General features: G+C 40.4%; 6 protein-coding genes across 7 annotated transcripts; 3 read left to right on the top strand and 3 right to left on the bottom strand.

Annotated features, from left to right (window-relative positions):
- Positions 1–217: 217 nt before the first annotated feature.
- On the top strand, positions 218–3,437 carry LOC6648168 (elongation factor 1-alpha 2). The gene is made up of 4 exons (XM_023178812.2): positions 218–303; positions 412–1,258; positions 1,524–1,729; positions 1,791–3,437. Exons 2-4 carry the CDS (start codon positions 436–438, stop codon positions 2,148–2,150), a joined length of 1,389 nt encoding a protein of 462 aa, XP_023034580.1. The 5' UTR covers positions 218–303; positions 412–435; the 3' UTR covers positions 2,151–3,437.
- Positions 3,438–4,167: 730 nt separating this feature from the next.
- On the top strand, positions 4,168–4,861 carry LOC6648169 (tubulin-specific chaperone A). The gene is made up of 2 exons (XM_002070509.4): positions 4,168–4,523; positions 4,585–4,861. The coding sequence occupies exons 1-2, from the start codon at positions 4,315–4,317 to the stop codon at positions 4,706–4,708; spliced, it is 333 nt and encodes a 110-aa protein (XP_002070545.1). The 5' UTR covers positions 4,168–4,314; the 3' UTR covers positions 4,709–4,861.
- A 32-nt stretch (positions 4,862–4,893) lies between these two features.
- Positions 4,894–6,003, top strand: LOC6648170. The gene is made up of 2 exons (XM_023178243.2): positions 4,894–5,504; positions 5,561–6,003. Exons 1-2 carry the CDS (start codon positions 4,897–4,899, stop codon positions 5,670–5,672), a joined length of 720 nt encoding a protein of 239 aa, XP_023034011.1. The 5' UTR covers positions 4,894–4,896; the 3' UTR covers positions 5,673–6,003.
- On the bottom strand, positions 5,689–6,677 carry LOC6648171 (nucleoside diphosphate kinase). Of its 2 annotated transcripts, XM_047013515.1 has the most exons (3): positions 6,609–6,677; positions 6,326–6,459; positions 5,689–6,116 (listed from the first exon to the last, which is right to left on the bottom strand). In XM_047013515.1, the coding sequence occupies exons 2-3, from the start codon at positions 6,452–6,454 to the stop codon at positions 5,784–5,786; spliced, it is 462 nt and encodes a 153-aa protein (XP_046869471.1). In that variant the 5' UTR covers positions 6,455–6,459; positions 6,609–6,677; the 3' UTR covers positions 5,689–5,783. The 2 variants fall into 2 exon arrangements, with proteins under 2 accessions (XP_046869471.1, XP_002070547.3); XM_002070511.4 differs by lacking the exon at positions 6,609–6,677 and having other exon boundaries at positions 6,326–6,514.
- A 1,635-nt stretch (positions 6,678–8,312) lies between these two features.
- Positions 8,313–11,982, bottom strand: LOC6648172 (DNA-binding protein Ewg). Its single transcript, XM_002070512.4, has 7 exons — positions 11,340–11,982; positions 10,294–11,278; positions 10,034–10,234; positions 9,484–9,903; positions 8,951–9,079; positions 8,745–8,886; positions 8,313–8,678 (listed from the first exon to the last, which is right to left on the bottom strand). Exons 2-7 carry the CDS (start codon positions 11,179–11,181, stop codon positions 8,368–8,370), a joined length of 2,091 nt encoding a protein of 696 aa, XP_002070548.2. The 5' UTR covers positions 11,182–11,278; positions 11,340–11,982; the 3' UTR covers positions 8,313–8,367.
- Positions 11,983–13,215: 1,233 nt separating this feature from the next.
- LOC6648173 (mastermind-like protein 2) lies at positions 13,216–18,291 on the bottom strand. Its single transcript, XM_002070513.2, has 4 exons — positions 18,286–18,291; positions 14,931–15,497; positions 13,531–14,862; positions 13,216–13,468 (listed from the first exon to the last, which is right to left on the bottom strand). Exons 1-4 carry the CDS (start codon positions 18,289–18,291, stop codon positions 13,316–13,318), a joined length of 2,058 nt encoding a protein of 685 aa, XP_002070549.1. The 3' UTR covers positions 13,216–13,315.
- Positions 18,292–19,258: the final 967 nt, after the last annotated feature.

The raw sequence follows: 19,258 nt of genomic DNA, 5'->3' as shown, positions 1-19,258 counted from the left end.
GCATCAGCTTTTCCGTTCATTCGGCTTGAAAGCTCTCATCGGGCTTATATTCTGTCTGGGGATTATTGATTTTTACTGTTTTTGCAGAAACTGCGACTTTTCAGTGTAGATTTTCCGGGCATTAACTAACGAACAAAGGTCTGGTTAGGTCGTTTCCCTCTTAGTGGCCACAAAGTGTAATTTAAATTGGCAAATTATTTCTCATTACTATTTCTAGGATTATACCTAAAAATCTATAGGTGGAATTTTTTGATCAGTTTGTAAGATACAGCCTACAAACAAAAAGGAAACTTCTCTTTACAGGTAAGACTTCCATCTCTTATATTTTCTTCCTGCCTCTTCTTACATTTTGTATAACCTGATGTTTCTTTACCAATTTCTATTCTTCTCTATTGTTACCACACATTTTAGCTTAACTTAGAATCATCTCGAAAAATGGGCAAGGAGAAGATTCATATCAATATCGTGGTCATTGGCCATGTCGATTCCGGTAAATCGACCACCACCGGCCATTTGATCTACAAGTGCGGCGGCATTGATAAGCGTACGATTGAGAAATTCGAAAAGGAGGCCCAGGAAATGGGCAAGGGTTCATTCAAGTATGCTTGGGTCTTGGATAAACTAAAGGCGGAGCGGGAGCGTGGTATTACCATCGATATTGCCTTATGGAAATTCGAGACGGCCAAGTACTATGTGACCATCATTGATGCGCCTGGCCATAGGGATTTCATTAAGAACATGATTACCGGCACATCGCAGGCCGATTGCGCAGTACTCATTGTTGCTGCCGGTACCGGTGAATTTGAGGCGGGCATTTCGAAGAATGGACAGACCCGTGAGCATGCTCTACTCGCATTCACCCTGGGTGTGAAGCAATTGATTGTGGGCGTTAATAAGATGGACTCGACTGAGCCACCTTATAGCGAGGCACGCTATGAGGAAATCAAGAAGGAAGTCTCCTCCTATATCAAGAAGATTGGCTATAATCCAGCCTCAGTGGCATTTGTGCCCATTTCTGGTTGGCATGGCGACAACATGTTGGAGGCATCCGAAAAGATGCCCTGGTTTAAGGGCTGGACCGTTGAGCGCAAGGAGGGTAAAGCGGAGGGCAAATGCCTGATTGATGCGCTGGACGCAATATTGCCGCCACAGCGACCCACCGATAAGCCCCTGCGTTTGCCTTTGCAGGATGTCTACAAGATTGGTGGCATTGGCACGGTACCCGTAGGACGTGTGGAAACGGGCATCCTAAAGCCAGGTACGTGAAATGCTTAAGATTGACTTGGTGGTTGCGGAAGCTTTTTAAATCTAGGTCGTTGAAATATGTGAGAATGACGCGAAGTGCCATGCGGTGTGCCTTGCGCATGTATGTATGCAATTCCGGCGCGACATTGCCGGCGAGAGCAATGTGCTCTTTTATACACACTCAAACACACACACTCGTGCTATTGGGGCAACACCCACACGATGACAATATATATGTGCAGTAGCTTTTAACATTTGTCCCCCACTTCCATTTCCAGGCATGGTTGTCAACTTTGCCCCCGTTAATCTGGTCACTGAGGTGAAATCCGTTGAAATGCATCACGAAGCTCTAACCGAGGCCATGCCGGGTGACAATGTTGGCTTCAATGTGAAGAACGTCTCGGTTAAGGAATTGCGACGTGGTTATGTGGCCGGTGATTCCAAGAATAATCCACCACGTGGAGCAGCCGATTTCACCGCTCAGGTAGGAAGGTATCCACATTTGATTTATGTGAGTTTTTGCTAATTATTGCTCTTATTTCCAGGTGATCGTCTTGAACCATCCTGGTCAAATAGCCAATGGTTATACACCAGTTTTGGATTGCCATACGGCTCACATTGCATGCAAGTTTGCTGAAATTAAGGAGAAATGCGATCGCCGTACTGGCAAAACTACAGAAACCGAGCCCAAGGCCATCAAGTCTGGTGATGCGGCCATTATTGTATTGGTGCCCAGCAAGCCACTGTGCGTTGAGAGCTTCCAAGAGTTTCCGCCGCTTGGACGTTTTGCTGTACGCGATATGCGTCAGACTGTCGCTGTGGGGGTCATTAAATCGGTTAACTTTAAGGAGACGACCTCGGGCAAAGTAACAAAAGCTGCTGAGAAGGCACAAAAGAAGAAATAACTAGGGTGCCAGCAGACCTACAGCAACAACAGCAACAATAATAACAACATCACTACTCAAATCCAACAACATCAAAAGGCTAGAGCAACAGCAATAGTAGCAACAACAACAACAACACATCTAACACATATATTATCAACATCTAATCAACAATGTTTAGGACAAACAACATCCTTATCCATGACAACATTGTTCAAGGATGCATTATCATTTTCTTTAACTATTAATATTAACTGCTGCATGCTAATATTATATAAAATTGAACAAATACTACAATTTATAATAATAATCACACATTCAATTCGCCAAAACCACAACCAGGCGGTGGTGGAAAGTAGGATTCTTGATTGTCAACAACTACAAAACAAGGACGAGCCGAAAGTTGAGGGAACTGAATTAATCACCGGAGCCGCCGCCGCCTTCATATACATCATCTATTTGAATCTGTATCGTCATCGGAAATCATTTCGCAGGAAACCTGCTAACGAATTGGAAATGGAATCTGCTTTGATGACATAATCATACATACTACATACTGTCTTGTCTCACATCTCCATCTATCAACTACTATCATTATTAATCCTATTGTGTCGACGTCATAATAATTTGTACACCGTTTTGTTCATGCATCATGTGGATAAATGGATTTTTAAAGAAAACAAAATCAATACACTTAAACACACACACAGACACATACACAGACAAAACTTTTTATACTTTTGATAAATCAAGTCAGAGGCGTTCGATTTAAAAAAAAATCTATATTTATTTTAGTTTTAAATTTTCCTTTACACCGCCCGTCCCGCCCCCCACTTTCAACTGCTCCTAGAACAGAAGAAATATCCTCTCCTCTCGCAGAATCACGCTAAGTTAAACTATTCCTGCTCCTGATGTTTCGCTCCTATATAAACAAATGAAAGACTACATTCGCAATGAATTCAAAAATTCTCCCAAATAAAAGACAAATGCTTCAGAAGTATTAAAAAAAAAAAAAAACACATAATCAAGTGGTTTTTCGATTACATTTAAAATGTTCGAATCGAAGCCTCATTTTTTTGCATTTGCATACAAACACACTGTCTTACACAATTTCAAAATAACAAACCCGAAAAGTTAATCAAATGTTTGTCTTTTGCCATACAACATTACTGCATTATATATGTTACTCTCACACACCCAAACACTCACACACACACACAACACTCTGAATTTATATAGACATAACAAAAATTGTAACCGTCATCAGCAGAATATCATTCGAATAAAGAATTTGCACACATACGAAAATAGACAAAGTTTGAAAAAGATCAACATAAAATCCAATTCTCATCCAAAAATTATCTCTGACTGGTAATGCTCATGGTAAATCGAGATGATAACGAGGTTTGCTTATGTTTAGATGTCAATTTAAGGACTCGTTACTAATCTGTGGACACAGTTGGTGTTGACGCTTGCTCTTTGGAAAGAATGTCCCCGGTTATCATTAACTCGCCTTGTACCACATGGCGGATGGATTAGTGACAATCGTAAATGAGTTGCGTTAATTACTACAACAGATGAGAGCTCTTCAATTTTTTTTAGAGTGGTCTGGATAAGACTCTTGTCTGTTTTGTTCCTAAATCGACCACGCCTTAATATAAAGCAACTTAACAAAAAAATTTCAGCTTAATTTCAATTAAATTTAAATATAAAATGCCATCTAAAAAGTAGTTTACAGAAGACTCCATAGACAAATTTAGAGACTCCAAAAACAATTAGCACTTCCTATAAAAAAATAAAGAAACATTATAACTGAAACAAATAAATAAGTCATATTAGTGCGATTTATCAAAGGATCAAAGGATTTTTTTATGCATACAACATATGGTGGTGTTTATTCGCAAACTTCACTAATGTTTAATTGTTCTGAACGCCCGCCAACACTTTGAATAGTTTATAGCAAATTAAATTTACCGCCTATGTGGCGATGGAAATGGTGACAACCCTGGTCAAATGACTCACACACAGGCGGCGGAATTTATAAAAACAAAGCAATCTCAATCTCAGCCGGCTGTGCACAAATTGTTATTAATTTCCAACTTGTAGGCACATTTAACAAAAACCATCTCTTAAAACAAATTATTTACTCAATCCCAAGGAACTTTTAGTCGGTTAAATTATTAAAATGACAGATCCACGCATTCGACAGTTGGTAATCAAAACGGGTGTAGTCAAACGTTTGTCCAAGGAGAAGACTGTGTACGAGAAGGAGGTGAACACGGAAAAGGCTCGTCTGGACAAATTTAAGACGAATGGCGCCGATGATCATGTCCTGCGAAAGCAGCAAGAAGTCATTGAGGAGTGCGAGATGATGTTGCCGGACTCGAAGCGCAGGTATGTATGACGGGAGGAAGATGGAATGATTCATGTCATTTATTCTTATTATTGTATGCAGATTGCAAAAGGAATTTGAAGTTCTACAGAAATATCTCGAGGATGAACAGGATCTCAAGGAGACGGATGCCTATTTGAAGGCTACTGAAGTGCTTAACGATGCCAAATCAGTGCTGGCCGCATGAATTGTATTTAGGGTTTAATAATTTAATCAGTACTGGCCGCATAAATTGTATTTAGGCCTTAATAATTTAATGCATTTAATGTCAAATTTACTGCTTTATATTTCCATTTTTATAGTTCTACTGGTTGTAATGTAATAAATTATTAATCATTGACCATTTGTCGTTTGCCAACACTGCCCCGGTGAAAAATGCCGCATAAACTAAGCGAAATAAAGGCAAATATTTGTCAAATTATAAATAATTTACAACAATTGGAGTCCGAACAGACTAGTTTAGATAGCAAGCAGTCTTCTGGACTCCAACAGACAACTACTAATCTTCTCGAGAGTCTGGAAAATGAACTGCCACAGGCGGCAGCGCAGGTGCAAATTAGAATCAAACAAAGAAAGCGAAAGAGATTCCGCCGGCTTAAGAACAAAAGAGAAAAGGCAAAAAGCGTGAAGGTCACTAGTGCTCCTTGCGAGGCATGGACAACTAGCCAAGACTTACCAACTGCAAACAGAAAATGTAACAGGACGCGCGAGGAATTATTCGCCCACAGGCGATGTAAAGATGCCCTCAGTATGTTGAGAAAATTTCAACTTCTTGAAACACTCTGTGAGCTTCGTGGAGGAGACAAAGCCAAGCTGAGTCAAGAACTAGATCCTATGCGTCAAGTGTGGCAACGTGTGCTTCAGGAGAACGCAGAAGAGGCACCCAAATCCTTGGATAGCCAATGGAAAGAAGTCTTGTTTGGTCGGGACTCAGAATTAGTCGAGTCAAAGGGAGAAACAAGAAAAAAATTGCTTAAAAAGAGGCAAGTTAAGATGTGCCTGCCCATTACATGTAATTTTACTAACTTATAATTTTCAGGATCATTTGGGATTCTTACATAAGCCAAGGTAAATGGGGCTCTTGTATACCCAACAAGTGGGTGCTCCCACCAGATGAACCATCCTCACAGTGGGCACAGTATATATGCTAATAAAACTAATTAATAATTACATATATAAATACATATTTCTGGAATTTTATTTCTTTAGAAGAATCTCTGTATAGATGTTTTAAGTTATATTGAAGCTGGGCGACAAGAAATCTATTCGTAGACCCAGTCGTTGGTAGCTGGGGTCCAGGTGACCAACTCCTTCTCGTTGAACCACAAAGCAATTTCCTTCTCGGCGGATTCAACGGCATCCGAGCCGTGGATTATGTTACGGCCAACTTGGATGCAGAAATCACCACGAATGGTGCCAGGCAAGGAATCGGCGGGGTTGGTGGCGCCCAACATTTGACGGCCAGTCTTGACAACATTAAGACCCTCCCACACCATGGGAACCACTGGACCGGAGTTCATGTAGTTGACCAAACCGGGGAAGAAGGGGCGGGCAGACAAGTCGGCGTAGTGCTTCTCCAACAGCTCCTTGGAGGCCTGTAGAAAACACAAACATGATAATAAAGATTACAATCAGCAAATTAATGATTGCATGTCACCGGCAATTTGACCTCTAAAATAATGCACAAAATGGAGGATGGGGAGGCAAGAGATGGCAAGATGTCGGCGTCATAACTTTTGAGGTTATAGACGACCTGCATACGCGTGGTCGGGTGAAAATTTTTCAACATCTTAATAAAACTTACCCAGGTGAACTTCAGGGCAACCAATTTGAAACCCTTCTGTTCGAAGCGCTCGATAATTTTGCCCACGAGTCCACGTTGGACACCATCGGGCTTAACCATGATGAAAGTACGCTCCTTGTTGGCCGCCATTGCAACTGAAATTAATGAGAAGAACGCCAAAAGTGATCCAATCATTCCGATTTTAAACGACAAGCAATTCATTTAATCTAAATAAGCCCCAGTTAATTAAATTATTCAACTTTCATTGATTTTCCAGACACCGCAAAAAAACACGTCCATTTACCTTGAATTCTGCCGCTGTTATGTCGCTGTTAACGCGCAAAAAAGGTTAAACACAGTGTTGCAAAAATAAAAAAAGTGTGACCTGTTCTTAATTTTCCGATAGCAGTGTTACAAAATGCAAATGCAAAAAAAGTGTGACCTTAATTTTTCGATAATCGAACCAATGGTGCCAGCGTCGAACATTTTCGCGCGTTTTACTCACGATAATGCTAACTCAAACATGTTCGCACTTTCTGCTGCTGTTATGTCGCTGTTAACGCGAAGATGTTAACATTTAAAACAGTGTTACAAAATACGTATGCGAAAAAAGTGTGACCTATTCTTAATTTTCCGATAACCGATAACAGTGTTACAAAATACAAAGACTCCCATCGTTGGTTAGCATCATCACCTACAATCGATAACTTATCGCCGCCTTTTGTAGGTATGGTATCGTCAGGAGCTTTAACTTTTCGAAGCGGTTCAGCAAAGCAATAAATATTATTACCATAATTAAATTAAATATTATGTTGTAATACTAGCAACATTTATATTTATTACAACATAGGCGACAAGTACATCACATATCAGTGTTCTACAGGATGACCTATGGATTATGGACGGATCGCGTCGATCGCTATTGTTCATTGTTAATAGACTGGGACTATATGGATTATGGAAGCGTAGATGAGGATGACTACGACGAGGACGTGTTATAGTGAAAAAATCTGGCTGGATAGTTTTTCGATTAGTAAAGAAACCATCAGCGGCAATGAGTTATTGTGTAGTAAATGAGTGTCATTTGTGTGAATGTTGATAAATGATGAACTGTGATTAACCAATTTAAGAGCCAAGGACTTTGCAGTAGTTGGAAAAGAATTCGAATTCAAGGAGAAGTGGTAGTTACTGGCGATAAATTCGTGGTTGTGGTAGGTGGTGTGCTTGAGCTTGTTAATGATACTCCGACGGTGATGTTTGTTGACTGCCTGTTGGCAACGGTGAACTCATCCTGCCGATAATTTATGCCCGTATCCACAACTAAATTACAGTTAGCATAGTTCCAGCAACCTGTGTAGTGCGTGACTGGAAATGATGAGAAGTGACATTCACATTATCCTACCCCAACCGAGTCCTGGGCAAATAAAGGATAACAAAAACTTGGCTTAACAATAGGCTTGAGTTGGAAAATGACAACTGCTGCAAGGATGGGGGTAAATTGGCCTCATGGTGTTGATCCTGTTGTTGGTCACATGCATGGCTTCAGCGATTTTATGTCAGTCAAGTCAAAAGAACACATTTTCAAGCTCAATGCCCGCCGAAAAAAGTCTTGGAAAATTCCCATCCGATATTAGTATGAAATAGTTTTGGTTAGCTTCGGTTTTATGTCTTAATACCATTCAAAGAGGTAAGAATTAATTTATTTTTACTTCGGAACATTGTTTGTCCAGAGTAAAGATTTAAATTACGAGTAAATTAAAATTAAAACTAAAATTATTTTCTATGCTTTTTGACTGGATTTCAGGACTAGTTATTTGAAAGTGACTATTACTAAATAAGGAAAACTGAAACAAAATCAATTAAAATTAAACTCAACAATCAATTAAAATGGTTCAAATGAATAAAAAAGTATTTTTGTGTACCTTTCAGGTACTGGAAAACTCATAAAAAATATAAATCATAGAACAAATTTTTGAAATTAAATAATCTTACACATTTCTATATGTATATTTATATATATATATATGACTAGGAGAATGTTATTCTTGCATTGCATTTGTCTATTATTGCTCCATTATGATTGTGTCCTCGGCCTTGACATTGCCGGTGCTGAGAGCCTTGCTCAGCAATGTGGCATCCTTTAGACTAACTACCTGCACAAGTTGCGGTTCCTGGCCAGGACCGCCTTGTATCATCATTTGATGCATGCCAGGTGATACAGTTATAGTTTCCAGCTGATCGCTGTTATCCACATGCATGGGTGCCAGGCAGACAGTGCCATCGCTATTCGTCTGAAGCTGTTGCATATTGCCCATTACAGACTGATACATCGAAACGGGCACCGAGATCACATTACTGACAGAAACGGGATAGCCTGGAGAGAAAAGCGGATCCATTAGTTTACTTTAACATATTCCGTATCTGAATAACACCAAATTACCTTGTCCATCTTCGGTGGTGAAATAGATTTGACCATCCTGAGCTTCTGTTAGGTCCACAGTCATATTCTCATGACCATTCACATCGTTATCGGTGAGACTTTGTATAGTTTGTATGGTGGCTCCTCCTTCGCCCTGATGCAACTGTTGATATATATAGTAATATGTTAAAATTTGATAAATATTGTTCAGTTTTTATTGATCTTACCGTTGCGACGCCCTGTACTTGAGCCGTTGTGCCATCTGGCAGAGTAATTATTGGATTATTTGGATCAACTTGTATCAGTGAAACAGTTCCATCTGGATTTTGAGACAATACTGTCTGTGTGGTGGTATACTACCGAACGTTAACAAAAATTTTACCATTAAATTGAATTCAAATTTCGATTTATATAGTGATATAGCGAAAATGAAAATTGAAATTAAAACATACCAGTCAGCAAAGTGCTAAATGCAATATCATAAATGAATCATTAAATAATTAGCAAACAATATTTGTGTCTCAAAAATATATTGATTGTGTTTGATTTGCACACGATGAAATGATAACGAATGCTGTAAAAAATGTGTAAAAAAAAGAAGAAAAACAAACAGAAGAGAGAAAAATAAGGAAAACTGAACAAAACATAAATAATCCTAAATAAGCAACAATAAATGTGAAAAATGTATAACAACAAAAGCGCCATAAAGTGCAGGATTCAATTGATGATCATCATAAAAAGATGAGATCTAACTACATACCTCAACATCTCCAAGAGTTATGGGCTCGATGCAAACTTGGGCATTGGCTATTTGTTGTGCCGTTATCGTCTGTGCTTGGGCAACTGCCTGCTGATCCATGGGATTCGTTGACGCTGTCATGGGAACAGCAGTCGCAGTTGTTGTTCCACTGGCCGTGGTCAATTGTATAGTCTGCGGCTGTCCACCATTGATGGGCTGTATGTGAACGGTGCTGGTGCCGGTGGCCTGATGATGTTGCTGTATCGGAGCCTGACAGATCTCGATTTTTGTGGAAGCTGGCAATGTGGCCGTTGTGGTTATCTGCTGGTTATTAGTGCTCTGGATAATGGTTGGAGCCGGTGTGTTCGTTTGGGCTGTATGTGTAGATATGACTGTGCCGGCGCTATTAATTTTCACCACATTCACCTGCTGAGGCTGTTGCTGTTGCTGCTGCTGGAGTTGTTGTTGCTGATGTTGTTGTTGCTGCTGAAGCTGCTGCTGCTGCTGATAATGTAACGAAAATTGTTGTCAAAACGATAAAATTGTTGTGGTCTAAATGGGGGTTTCTTACATTATTTGCTTGCGACGGTTTTATTGTGGTTACACGTTGAATGGTGGGCCTAGTTGGTAATTCCATTTCTTCATCCTCATCACCGGATTGAGAAATCAGTGCGTTATCATCATCGTCAGCAAAAGTGGGCAATAGATCCTCCCGTCCATGATATTTATAACAGTTTATAACAATTTTGCGCAAGGCATGCGTCCAATTGATCTATGTAAAAGATTGTATTATAAATGATGAAGAAAACAATGAACTTAACTTCGACATACCTTCTGTTTCTCATCCTCGGAGCGGGCATCCATGCGAACATTGGCCCAGGGAAGCTCTTTGGGCCACCATGGTGGTCTAGTCGACTCTCTTCCCCAGCCTGGCTTGCCTCTGCCGGTGGAGTATTTCAGCATTAGTGGGATAAATGCTCTCAACTGCGCCTGTGTCATTTTCTCAACTGGCGTTGGTATGCCATCAATCACTAGTCCCGGCAATTCAAACAATGACGGATCCTCTTGCTGCGGCGGTGGCGCCTGCTGTGCCAATGCATTATCCAGCTCATCCATAACGATATTCTTTAGATTCCTCATCACATCTTCCAGTGGTTTGGCTCCAAAAACTTTGTAACTCGTATTTGGTTTACCTGGAGTGGCAACTAGCACTACAGCCTGCTTGCCCACACGACCCGTAAATTCGTAAATGATGCCACGTAGTTTCCTAAGCAAACGATTCTGCTGGCGCTTTCTCACCGAAGGATTCGTTTCAAAACAGTACGGTCGTTTACGTTTCTTGGAGCTGGCAATGGCAGCTGCCGCTGCCACGCCCACTGGTCCGGCGGCAGCCAATTGCTGGGCAACATCATCGTTAATAGGAATGGTGTTAATGTCGCCCTCATCCATACTGCCATCGGAGCTAATTAAATCGTCATCATCATCATCTGTGGCCAGACTCTGGATGTCATCGTCGAGCATTTCGATTTTGTAATTGGTCTCTTGGCCAATAGATTGCATCTGTGCCTCACTAATATTATTCGCTGTCGTTGTGATGGTTGTGACATTAAGTCCTCCATTTTCCGGACTGCCTCCGCTGGTAACCACAACACTATTGCCCGAGTTCCGTTGTTGACTATTGGCTGGAGCCACTACCAGGCGATAACTTTTGGTAGCCATCACTTGTGTGTATCCTTCTATGTGTGTGTGTGTGTGTTTGTTTGTTTGTTTGTGTGTCTGTGGATTTTTTGGCAACTAATATTCTAATCCTAGTATCCTGTAAGGCAAAATGAAACCGTGTGTATGTGTTTTTCATTAGCCTTCTTCAGTGCACTTACCCTTGTTGTGTTTTCCTTTAGTTTTTCCACATTATTTTCATTACACCTGAAGTGAGACGTGAAAATTGGTGAAAACAACTTTATGCACACACACGTACAACGCAAACGCGAACGCGGAATAACTTTTTGGGACGTAAACAAATAAATATATATGTGTAATATATATATATGTATAAAGATTATATTGTTGGCCAACGGATTGCTTTCACTGCTCTTTGCTGGTCCGCCTGCTCCGTGCGAGTTCTATTTGCGTTTGCTCAGATACTCCGTTAAAAATCAATACTGCGCCCATGCGTCGACGTCTGCAAACGTCAAATTGAGAGAGAGATAGCCATATATTCATATACACGGATAGAACACGCAGTCTGTATGTATTTATTTTTTTTTTTTTGGTTTTTGTCTCTTCTCCCTATGGCGCGGGTGGCCCTCAAAGCACTAGCAGCACTGCACCAGCAGCAGCACAAAGAGAGCAAGAGAGAGAGAGAGAGCAAGAAATGGTAAGCAGGAGGCAGAGCACGAAAGCTTTTTACAAAAGCTGCCCGGGCAAAGTAAAAGTTCTTGCTTTCGCCTGCATATGCGTGTCCAGCCTAGCCTCCCCGAAAGGACGAATGCGACTACGACAACCGAAAAGGGACAACTATAGTGTGTTTGATTTTGGATTTTTTTTCTCCCAGGGTTGCGCATACATATAAAGGGAAGAAATTGTACAAAAATACAATGAGTAGAGAAATAACATCCCCTTTGAATGTCAGGCAATAACAATAACTAGAACGGCGCACGCAAACTCATAAGACTCGACTTTAATGGAACGACTTTGTTTACCCGGATTTTCATATGGCCACGCATGCACTGCTCGCACCACCCACCACCATCGAAAACAAAACAGAAGTGAAAACAAAAACGATTCTACCCTTAACACTCTCCCCACACACACACACACACACACACACACACACACACACACACACACACACACACACACACACACACACACACACACACACACACACACACACACACACGCACATTCTGCTCATTTGGGGGTTGCTTCATGATTTCTCTGCGTCTCAGATGTAAAGCTTTACTTGATAGATAGAGAACCTGCTTCTTGGCTTACAGTGATGAGCAATTATGTACTTACAAATAACTATTCTTGTTCTTTAAACATTTATTTTTTTTATAAAGCCTATACATTACATGGAGGTGAAGGTCATGCCGTTGGATGGGATGAATCACCAGTTCGTCTCTGTCCTTTTTTTCAAAGATACCAACCTTTAAAATAAAATACTTAACAGTTAAAATTCATGTAAAAAACTAACTGTTTTGTTTAAATTTCAATGGAAAATGTTGTCTTGGCCCATGATATTCGTAAATTAAACTAAATTGGAAGTTGTCTTTTAAATATTTAATATATTATTTATCAGGTGTGTGTATATTAACAAAACGCACTGTTAGCAGCATCCTTCAGTTGAGGGGATGATGTTGGTGGTGGTGGGTGCGCAAGTTTTCTCATTTCTAGGATGCTGGATTAACTGTGCAGTCGGGTTAAATGCGCTCAAAAGCGCTTTTTGGTCAAAGCTTTTGCAGTGCATGGACAAGTTTCCAAAAACTGGATGTAATGGGGTTACCTGTATAAGGTAACAATTGTAAAAGGTTGTTAACAAAATGTTTCTTTGTGTCATTGTTTCTTTTTGTTGTTTTTGAAGTAAGTCTTTTCCAGTGGGTATTGTGAATGAAACAGGGGTTGCTCAATATTCTAGCTATGACTGTGACTGGAAAATCCAACCCCTTATTGTCCTTGTTCCACTTTATGTCCCTTTTCTCAACACTGCCAGAAAGTGATGGAAAACAAATTTGCCGCGTGATTTGAATAAATTAAAAGATGTATTTTGTTAAACTATCGACTGCTTGCTATCAATATGAATGCATTTTTACAAATGAAGAGTGTAAAGTAAATAATTCAATAATAATAACAACTATTGATTGCTGCCATTGGGTTGTTCACCGGCAACTTCCACAGAGGTTGAGACCTCAAATATATCTTTGGCTGCCTCATCGTCCAATGTCGTGGTACGGACATCTTCCACTATGCCCTTCTTCAGATTATCGGAACGTTTTTGCAGACGTTGCTGAAAATAAATATTATTATTTATAGATATTGCAATGGAGAGAGCAATTGCCAGTGTCTTACCGTTTCGGCAAGCTCCTCATCTGGCACAAAGATGCGTAGAGGCGTATTGCCGCCCAGTTGCTGTTGCACCAAACGTTGATGCTCTTCGAATGCTGCTGCAGCAGGATCTCGGGCGGATTGGGGCTGTTGGAGTTGTTGTTGCTGCTGTTGCTGCAATTGAACCAACTGCAATTGTTGCTGCTGCTGTTGCTGCTGCTGGTGCTGCTGCTGCAAATGCTGCTCTTGGGCATGGGCCCTAAGTTCTTCCAGATGGAACTGTTGTTGCTGTTGCTGTAGTTGTGCTTGAGCCCGTAGCTCCTCCAATTGATATTGTTGCTGCTCCTGTGCCTGCGACTTAAGCTGCTCCAAATGCAATTGCTGTTGCTGTTGCAACTCAAGAGCTGCCTGTTCCGTTTCCAGTTGCTGACGACGTGCCTCTTCCTCGGCATAGGCCTGTAGCAGTTGAGATGAATCATGGGAATTTCCATAGTAGTTGGACACGACAAAGCCACCCTCAGGTGCCGTGGATGTCACTGCCGATGCCACATTGGGTAAATGAAAGGCTGCCGTCTCGTAAACAGTTGTCTGTTCAGGTTCCCCAAGTGATGGAGCCGCTATCAGGGCAGCGTATTGTGGGGCTGCATCCAAAACTGGATGAATATTGTGATGTGGATCCTTGGCTGCTTGCAAGATTTGGCCATTGCTGGCCACCTCCTGAGTAAGATCGGCATTCACATAGCCCGTTTCGATGACGTGCTCTGTGCTGGGCTTAAACAATTGTTGCTTGTGCTGATTATACAGTTGATTCGATTGCGTGACCAGGTATGTGGGATTATAGATGGGAATGTGAGCGGCAGCGGGCACACCAGAGGCTACATAAGGCTGCAATTGAGCTACGGGCTGTGTGTATTGAATTGGATAAATCTCTGGAGCTTGCGCTGTTTGGGCTGCAGCTTGAGCACCAAATATCTGAACTATAGGTTGAGCTGGCAGATGATTGCTCTGTACATCGGCTGGCAGTGGACGATTATTGCTCGGGGTATTGAATGGTTCTGTGGCTTGTCGCAATTTGGCAGCGGGCAGCGATGGATCTGGATCTGGGGCAAAGAGTTTCTGTGAACCCGAAATGGGATCACGAATGGTCTGATCATTCGTCTCATCCTCATGTACACTATATACGGGGGGCAAATATGTCTGTTGTGGGGCAGGTGTTGTGGCAGGGGGTAGGTAAGCAGTGTCTAATGGATGTCCATCGTCCAGCTCCAAATGATTGTCGTGTAATGCCAGATTTGGTGCGGGTACCGTGTAAATGGGTGCAAAGTGCTCGGTGTTGAAATTGTTATGCGTGTCCAGCTGTATGTAAATGTTGAGTGTATGACTAGGTTAAGTGTCTACTAGGCAGCCAAAGAGGTTTCACTTACCGGCAAATGCTGCAACTCACTGTAGGCCACAGCTGTTGGCTTCTCGTACTTGAAGGGTTTATCATAGCCAAAAGTGGGTTTCGCCTTGGGCTTCGAATTGTTAAGCTTTATCTTCAGCGGCTTGCGTAGTGCCCCAGCACCACCGTTGACTTGCTTCAGATACACAGGAGCACTCAACTTAAGTGGCCTTGGAGCTAGACGCAAGTGCTGCAAATGATGAGTATGGGCATGCAAATGGGCGTGGGTATGCGGGTGAGGCAGAACATGCGCGTGTACGGGATGCGTATGGGCTGCCAGCTGATGGGCATGGGTATGGGCATGAGCATGTCCATGACCATGATTGGGACGTCCTTTCAATACCAATGGAACGGGCTGATCACTGCGTATTTGGACAACCAATGTTCGTTGTTTGCCCGCTGCTGGTCCACCTGCACCTGGACGCGATGCCAATTGTTTGGCATTCTTTGGTGGCCAACTGTTAAAGACAAGAGGTCGTTGTCCTGGTGGTGGCTCACATTGGGTTAATGTCAAGAGCACAGCCCAATGGACAAGCAGAATGAGCAGAGGCTAAAGTTGTTAAAGTGACATGAAAGAAAACAAGAGAGAAAAACCATCATAAAAACCAACAAATTTAATTATTTTCCAAAGTACATTGAATAAAGCTCGAAAAGAAATAATAAAAATATAAAAACTTTCTAAGCCTGGCTAACGATAAGACGACAAACAAAAGGGGCCAGCTGGTGTTTTGGGATGGTCTTGGCTGGTAGGAAAGCGCTTTACACAGCAGCAACAACAACATCAACAGTTGTAATGGCCTTAATTTGTACAAAAATTGGCGGTTTCAAAAATTTTATCACGTCGCCTGCCATTGGCTACTTAAGCTTTAAATGAGACTTGAGCAAATGAGCCGATAAAATGCCTGAATGCATATACATACATACTAAACATACTTATTTGTACAAAACATATTCACGTATTCACATACTTTTGTATGTATGTGTGTATATTCCATAATAACATTGCCCATTTTCCCCGCTTCGTTAGCTAATTAAACTTTCAGCTCACCGAGTTACACATATGTAGAATGAAAGTGAAAAGTCCAATGTCGAAACAAGTTTTGGTTCTGTCACGATTTGAATTTCGATACTGTTTTTGTTTTATGTACAATTGCTTCAGAATTTCATATACGAGTAATATCGGTCTAATTTATAAGTCAAGTTTGTAACACATAAAACATAAATTCAAGAAAACGAAAGGGAAGTTAGTTTTAATAGACTTATCAATCGTAATGAATAGAATATAAATTCAAAATGCTTGCCGGCCTTAAGTAAAAGCGTTAATTTAAATCAAAAGTCAACAAAAATTCTGAAGTGTTCCAAGTCGTGTAATTATTTATCCCCCTTAAAACCAATTTCCATGGCATCAAGAGTTTTTCTCGTATCAAACATAATAAAAGACTTGAAACTTGAACGGAAATACGTAATTTTATGGAGTTTTTAACTAAATACATCAGAGTAAGTTTAAGTTTTCATTAGCCACCTCTAGTATTATTTAACTTCAAAATCTTTTCAAAACGCGTCTCTAATTTGTAAAAACAATTTAAAGCTGAGATTTTTGGAGTTGTTAATTGCACTAAACTTGAACCAATTAACAAGAACTGATCGCTCAGTTAAAACTTATTTAATTTTGCATAAATATAATTTATTTTGAATGAAACTAAAGTTACTTGCACATATATAAATCTTTCAAGCATAAAAGTTAATAACATTTGAAGAGTCTCTTAATCATATTTCAATTGAGAGACATGAATTAATTTAAAGTTATTGCTTTCTATTTTAAAAAAAATTTCAACAAGTTTTCATATATCAAAAGAGAATTGGAAATGAAGTTAAATAAGATTGAAATCTTCCTTTCATCTAAAAGGTTTAGCATCAAATTTATATACCTATTATCTTTTTGCATGTCCTAGATTATAACTTCCATTTTGGTAAGTATCGGTATTTTATTAAGCCGTTTTTTGGCATTTTAATATAAAGTGTTGGGTCTAAAAAATTGCAAATGAAGAATGTTTGCCTTACGACAATTTACCACAATTTTTATTTCAATGGCAAGTGGAAGCCAGCAATTTGGCTCAATTTTAAGCCAAGCAATTTAACAAATTTCACTTGTCCAAACCATCATTGGCATCGGCTGAAGCAACGGCAATGGCAATCGTTTCGTCGGCAATGACAATGACAATGTTGTATACCGTTAGTTCACTTATCAATCAACGCACAAGTGAAATGTCTGACCAATGCATACATTGCTGATATTTATATATGTGGTTATTGATTACGTGCTACGTTTGCCTAATCGTAGTCAGACACAAGACTGGGTGGGTATTTGATTGTGGTAGGAGGGGGAAATTATAGTCTTATTGTTTATAGAGTGGTTAGTTAGTTAGTTAGTTTGTCGCCTAGGCCAATATGCATAATAATAACTAAGTAATATGCAATTCGTTTGCCTGGTGAATGAACTCAACACGGAGATGCAGACGTAAATCAAGTTTAAAGGAGGCAACGCAGTTACCTGAACCTGTGGCCTGCGGCAACTTGTTGTTCAATGAAATTTCAAAAAATGGAAAACATAATAACCATCAAAATATTGACAAGACAAAATCAATGTGATTTCCGTGGGCGAGTGCCAATGAACTTGAATATTGATTTTCTTTAGTTTTGAATTTTCGGTAGCTAAAGCGGAACTGCATATTTTTTAGATCAACTTCAATGGCAAATGCAATGCGAGACCATAAATATGTTTTGCCAGTGGCGCATCTGGTTAACCCAAATTGTTGGCAACTCGAAATGCAACTTTTATTTAGCTTTAGCGGTAAACATTTTATTTTCAAGCCCGCTGCACATTGAGGCAAGACTCAAGTGTAATTGGTGCACGTTAAAGCCAACTACCAGCAAGTTGCCAGGCAGCCAGTCAGCCCATTGTATCGCATCTAGCGAAACTCATCCAACTGATCTCATTGCAAATGAAAGTGCTTACAACTAGCAATTGCCGCCTACCAATCACATTTTGACAAATATTCAAACCGCGAAACAATCGCAATTCAATTGAAGATGAGGCGAAGGCATTGTCTTGTAATTGAATTTGAAGGTGAAGGTGAAGTTGAAGTTGGAGTTGATGTTATGGTTAATGTCGATGTCGATGCACGCTGAGCGAGCAAAGAAATTGGCAATTAAATAGAAAAGAAATGTAAAATAATAAATTTGCATTGAAAATAAAATTCATACAGAGATTTTTTAATAGCCGCTAATTGAGACCAACCATTGAGATCTTTTTCTCTGTCTTTCTTTCTGTATCTTACCTTCATTATTGTAGATGGGTTTTATGATTTTCTGTTGGTCTGGTCGTTATTTGTATTCTTTTTTTTTGGTTGGTATGTAGAAAGAAAGCTCTGGTCAATTGTCGTATGGCTTTTGGCTTTTACTGGTTAACTTCTTTTTTGCCCTACTCCAGCAGCAAATAGATGAAGATCAAAATAGCAATTAAGTAGATAATCACATCAATTAACTTCATGTCAGCGTGCGCCGCGGCGCTTTCTTTGAACGGAACACAATACAGAAACGAAATATACGAAAAAAACGGAGCAGCCAATGGTCTGCACTTGTTCGACGCGCGTAGATAACTGAACGTGGTTAAGCTATCGCACTTAGACAAAACATTCAGACCGAGTCTCGACTGGAAGTCGATATGACTGAGTCATTGTCATTGCTGGCATTGGAAGGCAATGCGAATCGCTAAAGAAAGTAGTCGGCTTTTCTTCGGCGTCAGAGAGAAAAACGAAAAAAAGAAACACAAAGCAAAACAACAGCAAATAAAAACTTGTTCAATGATCAGACTTAGCACGCGACTGCAACAGCCTAAAAAACTGAAAACAGACAAGCAGCAAGTGCAGCAAAGAGTAACACTTCGTTAGCCACTTAAACGAAAGTGATTTTGTGGCTTTGACTTTGATTTTGACTTTGACTCTGGTCAGCAGCTCATCTTGTTCTTTGTGTTCAGATTCCGCGACACGAGTGAAACAAAAGACTTAGGCAACAAACTTGTAGCGTCATCACACAAGATCTTTACCTTAAAAAGCAATGCCAACCAGGCGCACATGAACATGAATTGGCTGAGGCTGAGGCTGACTCTGAGACTGAGTCTAAACAGGCCTAAGGCCTTGGCCATCTGCTGGCACCTGTTTGCTTAGCAGGAGCAAAAAACAATTGCACACTGGTTCCAATCCCATTGTCTTTGATAACCAATCAAATTTCTTGCTGACTATTACATTAGGT

This window comes from Drosophila willistoni, chromosome 3R, assembly GCF_018902025.1.
Source record: "Drosophila willistoni isolate 14030-0811.24 chromosome 3R, UCI_dwil_1.1, whole genome shotgun sequence".
In the NCBI taxonomy this organism is placed as follows: Eukaryota; Metazoa; Arthropoda; class Insecta; order Diptera; family Drosophilidae; genus Drosophila; species Drosophila willistoni.
Note: the sequence above shows the minus strand (reverse complement) of the source record. Positions and strands in the feature narration are given on the sequence as shown.

What these genes read in the sequence shown, in the direction of transcription:
- LOC6648168 (XM_023178812.2), top strand. Translation starts at nt 436, where the DNA reads ATGGGCAAGGAGAAGATTCATATCAATATCGTGGTCATTGGCCATGTC. An exon ending in AACGGGCATCCTAAAGCCAG is followed by an intron (nt 1,259 to 1,523) that starts GTACGTGAAATG and finishes TTCCATTTCCAG; the next exon opens with GCATGGTTGTCAACTTTGCC. An exon ending in CAGCCGATTTCACCGCTCAG is followed by an intron (nt 1,730 to 1,790) that starts GTAGGAAGGTAT and finishes TCTTATTTCCAG; the next exon opens with GTGATCGTCTTGAACCATCC.
- LOC6648169 (XM_002070509.4), top strand. Translation starts at nt 4,315, where the DNA reads ATGACAGATCCACGCATTCGACAGTTGGTAATCAAAACGGGTGTAGTC. An exon ending in TTGCCGGACTCGAAGCGCAG is followed by an intron (nt 4,524 to 4,584) that starts GTATGTATGACG and finishes TATTGTATGCAG; the next exon opens with ATTGCAAAAGGAATTTGAAG.
- LOC6648170 (XM_023178243.2), top strand. Translation starts at nt 4,897, where the DNA reads ATGCCGCATAAACTAAGCGAAATAAAGGCAAATATTTGTCAAATTATA. An exon ending in AAAAAATTGCTTAAAAAGAG is followed by an intron (nt 5,505 to 5,560) that starts GCAAGTTAAGAT and finishes TATAATTTTCAG; the next exon opens with GATCATTTGGGATTCTTACA.
- LOC6648171 (XM_002070511.4), bottom strand. Translation starts at nt 6,499, where the DNA reads ATGATTGGATCACTTTTGGCGTTCTTCTCATTAATTTCAGTTGCAATG. An exon ending in TTGCCCTGAAGTTCACCTGG is followed by an intron (nt 6,117 to 6,325) that starts GTAAGTTTTATT and finishes TGTTTTCTACAG; the next exon opens with GCCTCCAAGGAGCTGTTGGA.
- LOC6648172 (XM_002070512.4), bottom strand. Translation starts at nt 11,181, where the DNA reads ATGGCTACCAAAAGTTATCGCCTGGTAGTGGCTCCAGCCAATAGTCAA. An exon ending in TAACTCTTGGAGATGTTGAG is followed by an intron (nt 9,080 to 9,483) that starts GTATGTAGTTAG and finishes AACGTTCGGTAG; the next exon opens with TATACCACCACACAGACAGT. An exon ending in AAGTACAGGGCGTCGCAACG is followed by an intron (nt 8,887 to 8,950) that starts GTAAGATCAATA and finishes ATATATCAACAG; the next exon opens with TTGCATCAGGGCGAAGGAGG.
- LOC6648173 (XM_002070513.2), bottom strand. An exon ending in GTGAGTTGCAGCATTTGCCG is followed by an intron (nt 14,863 to 14,930) that starts GTAAGTGAAACC and finishes ATTTACATACAG; the next exon opens with CTGGACACGCATAACAATTT. An exon ending in ATGAGGAGCTTGCCGAAACG is followed by an intron (nt 13,469 to 13,530) that starts GTAAGACACTGG and finishes ATTTATTTTCAG; the next exon opens with CAACGTCTGCAAAAACGTTC.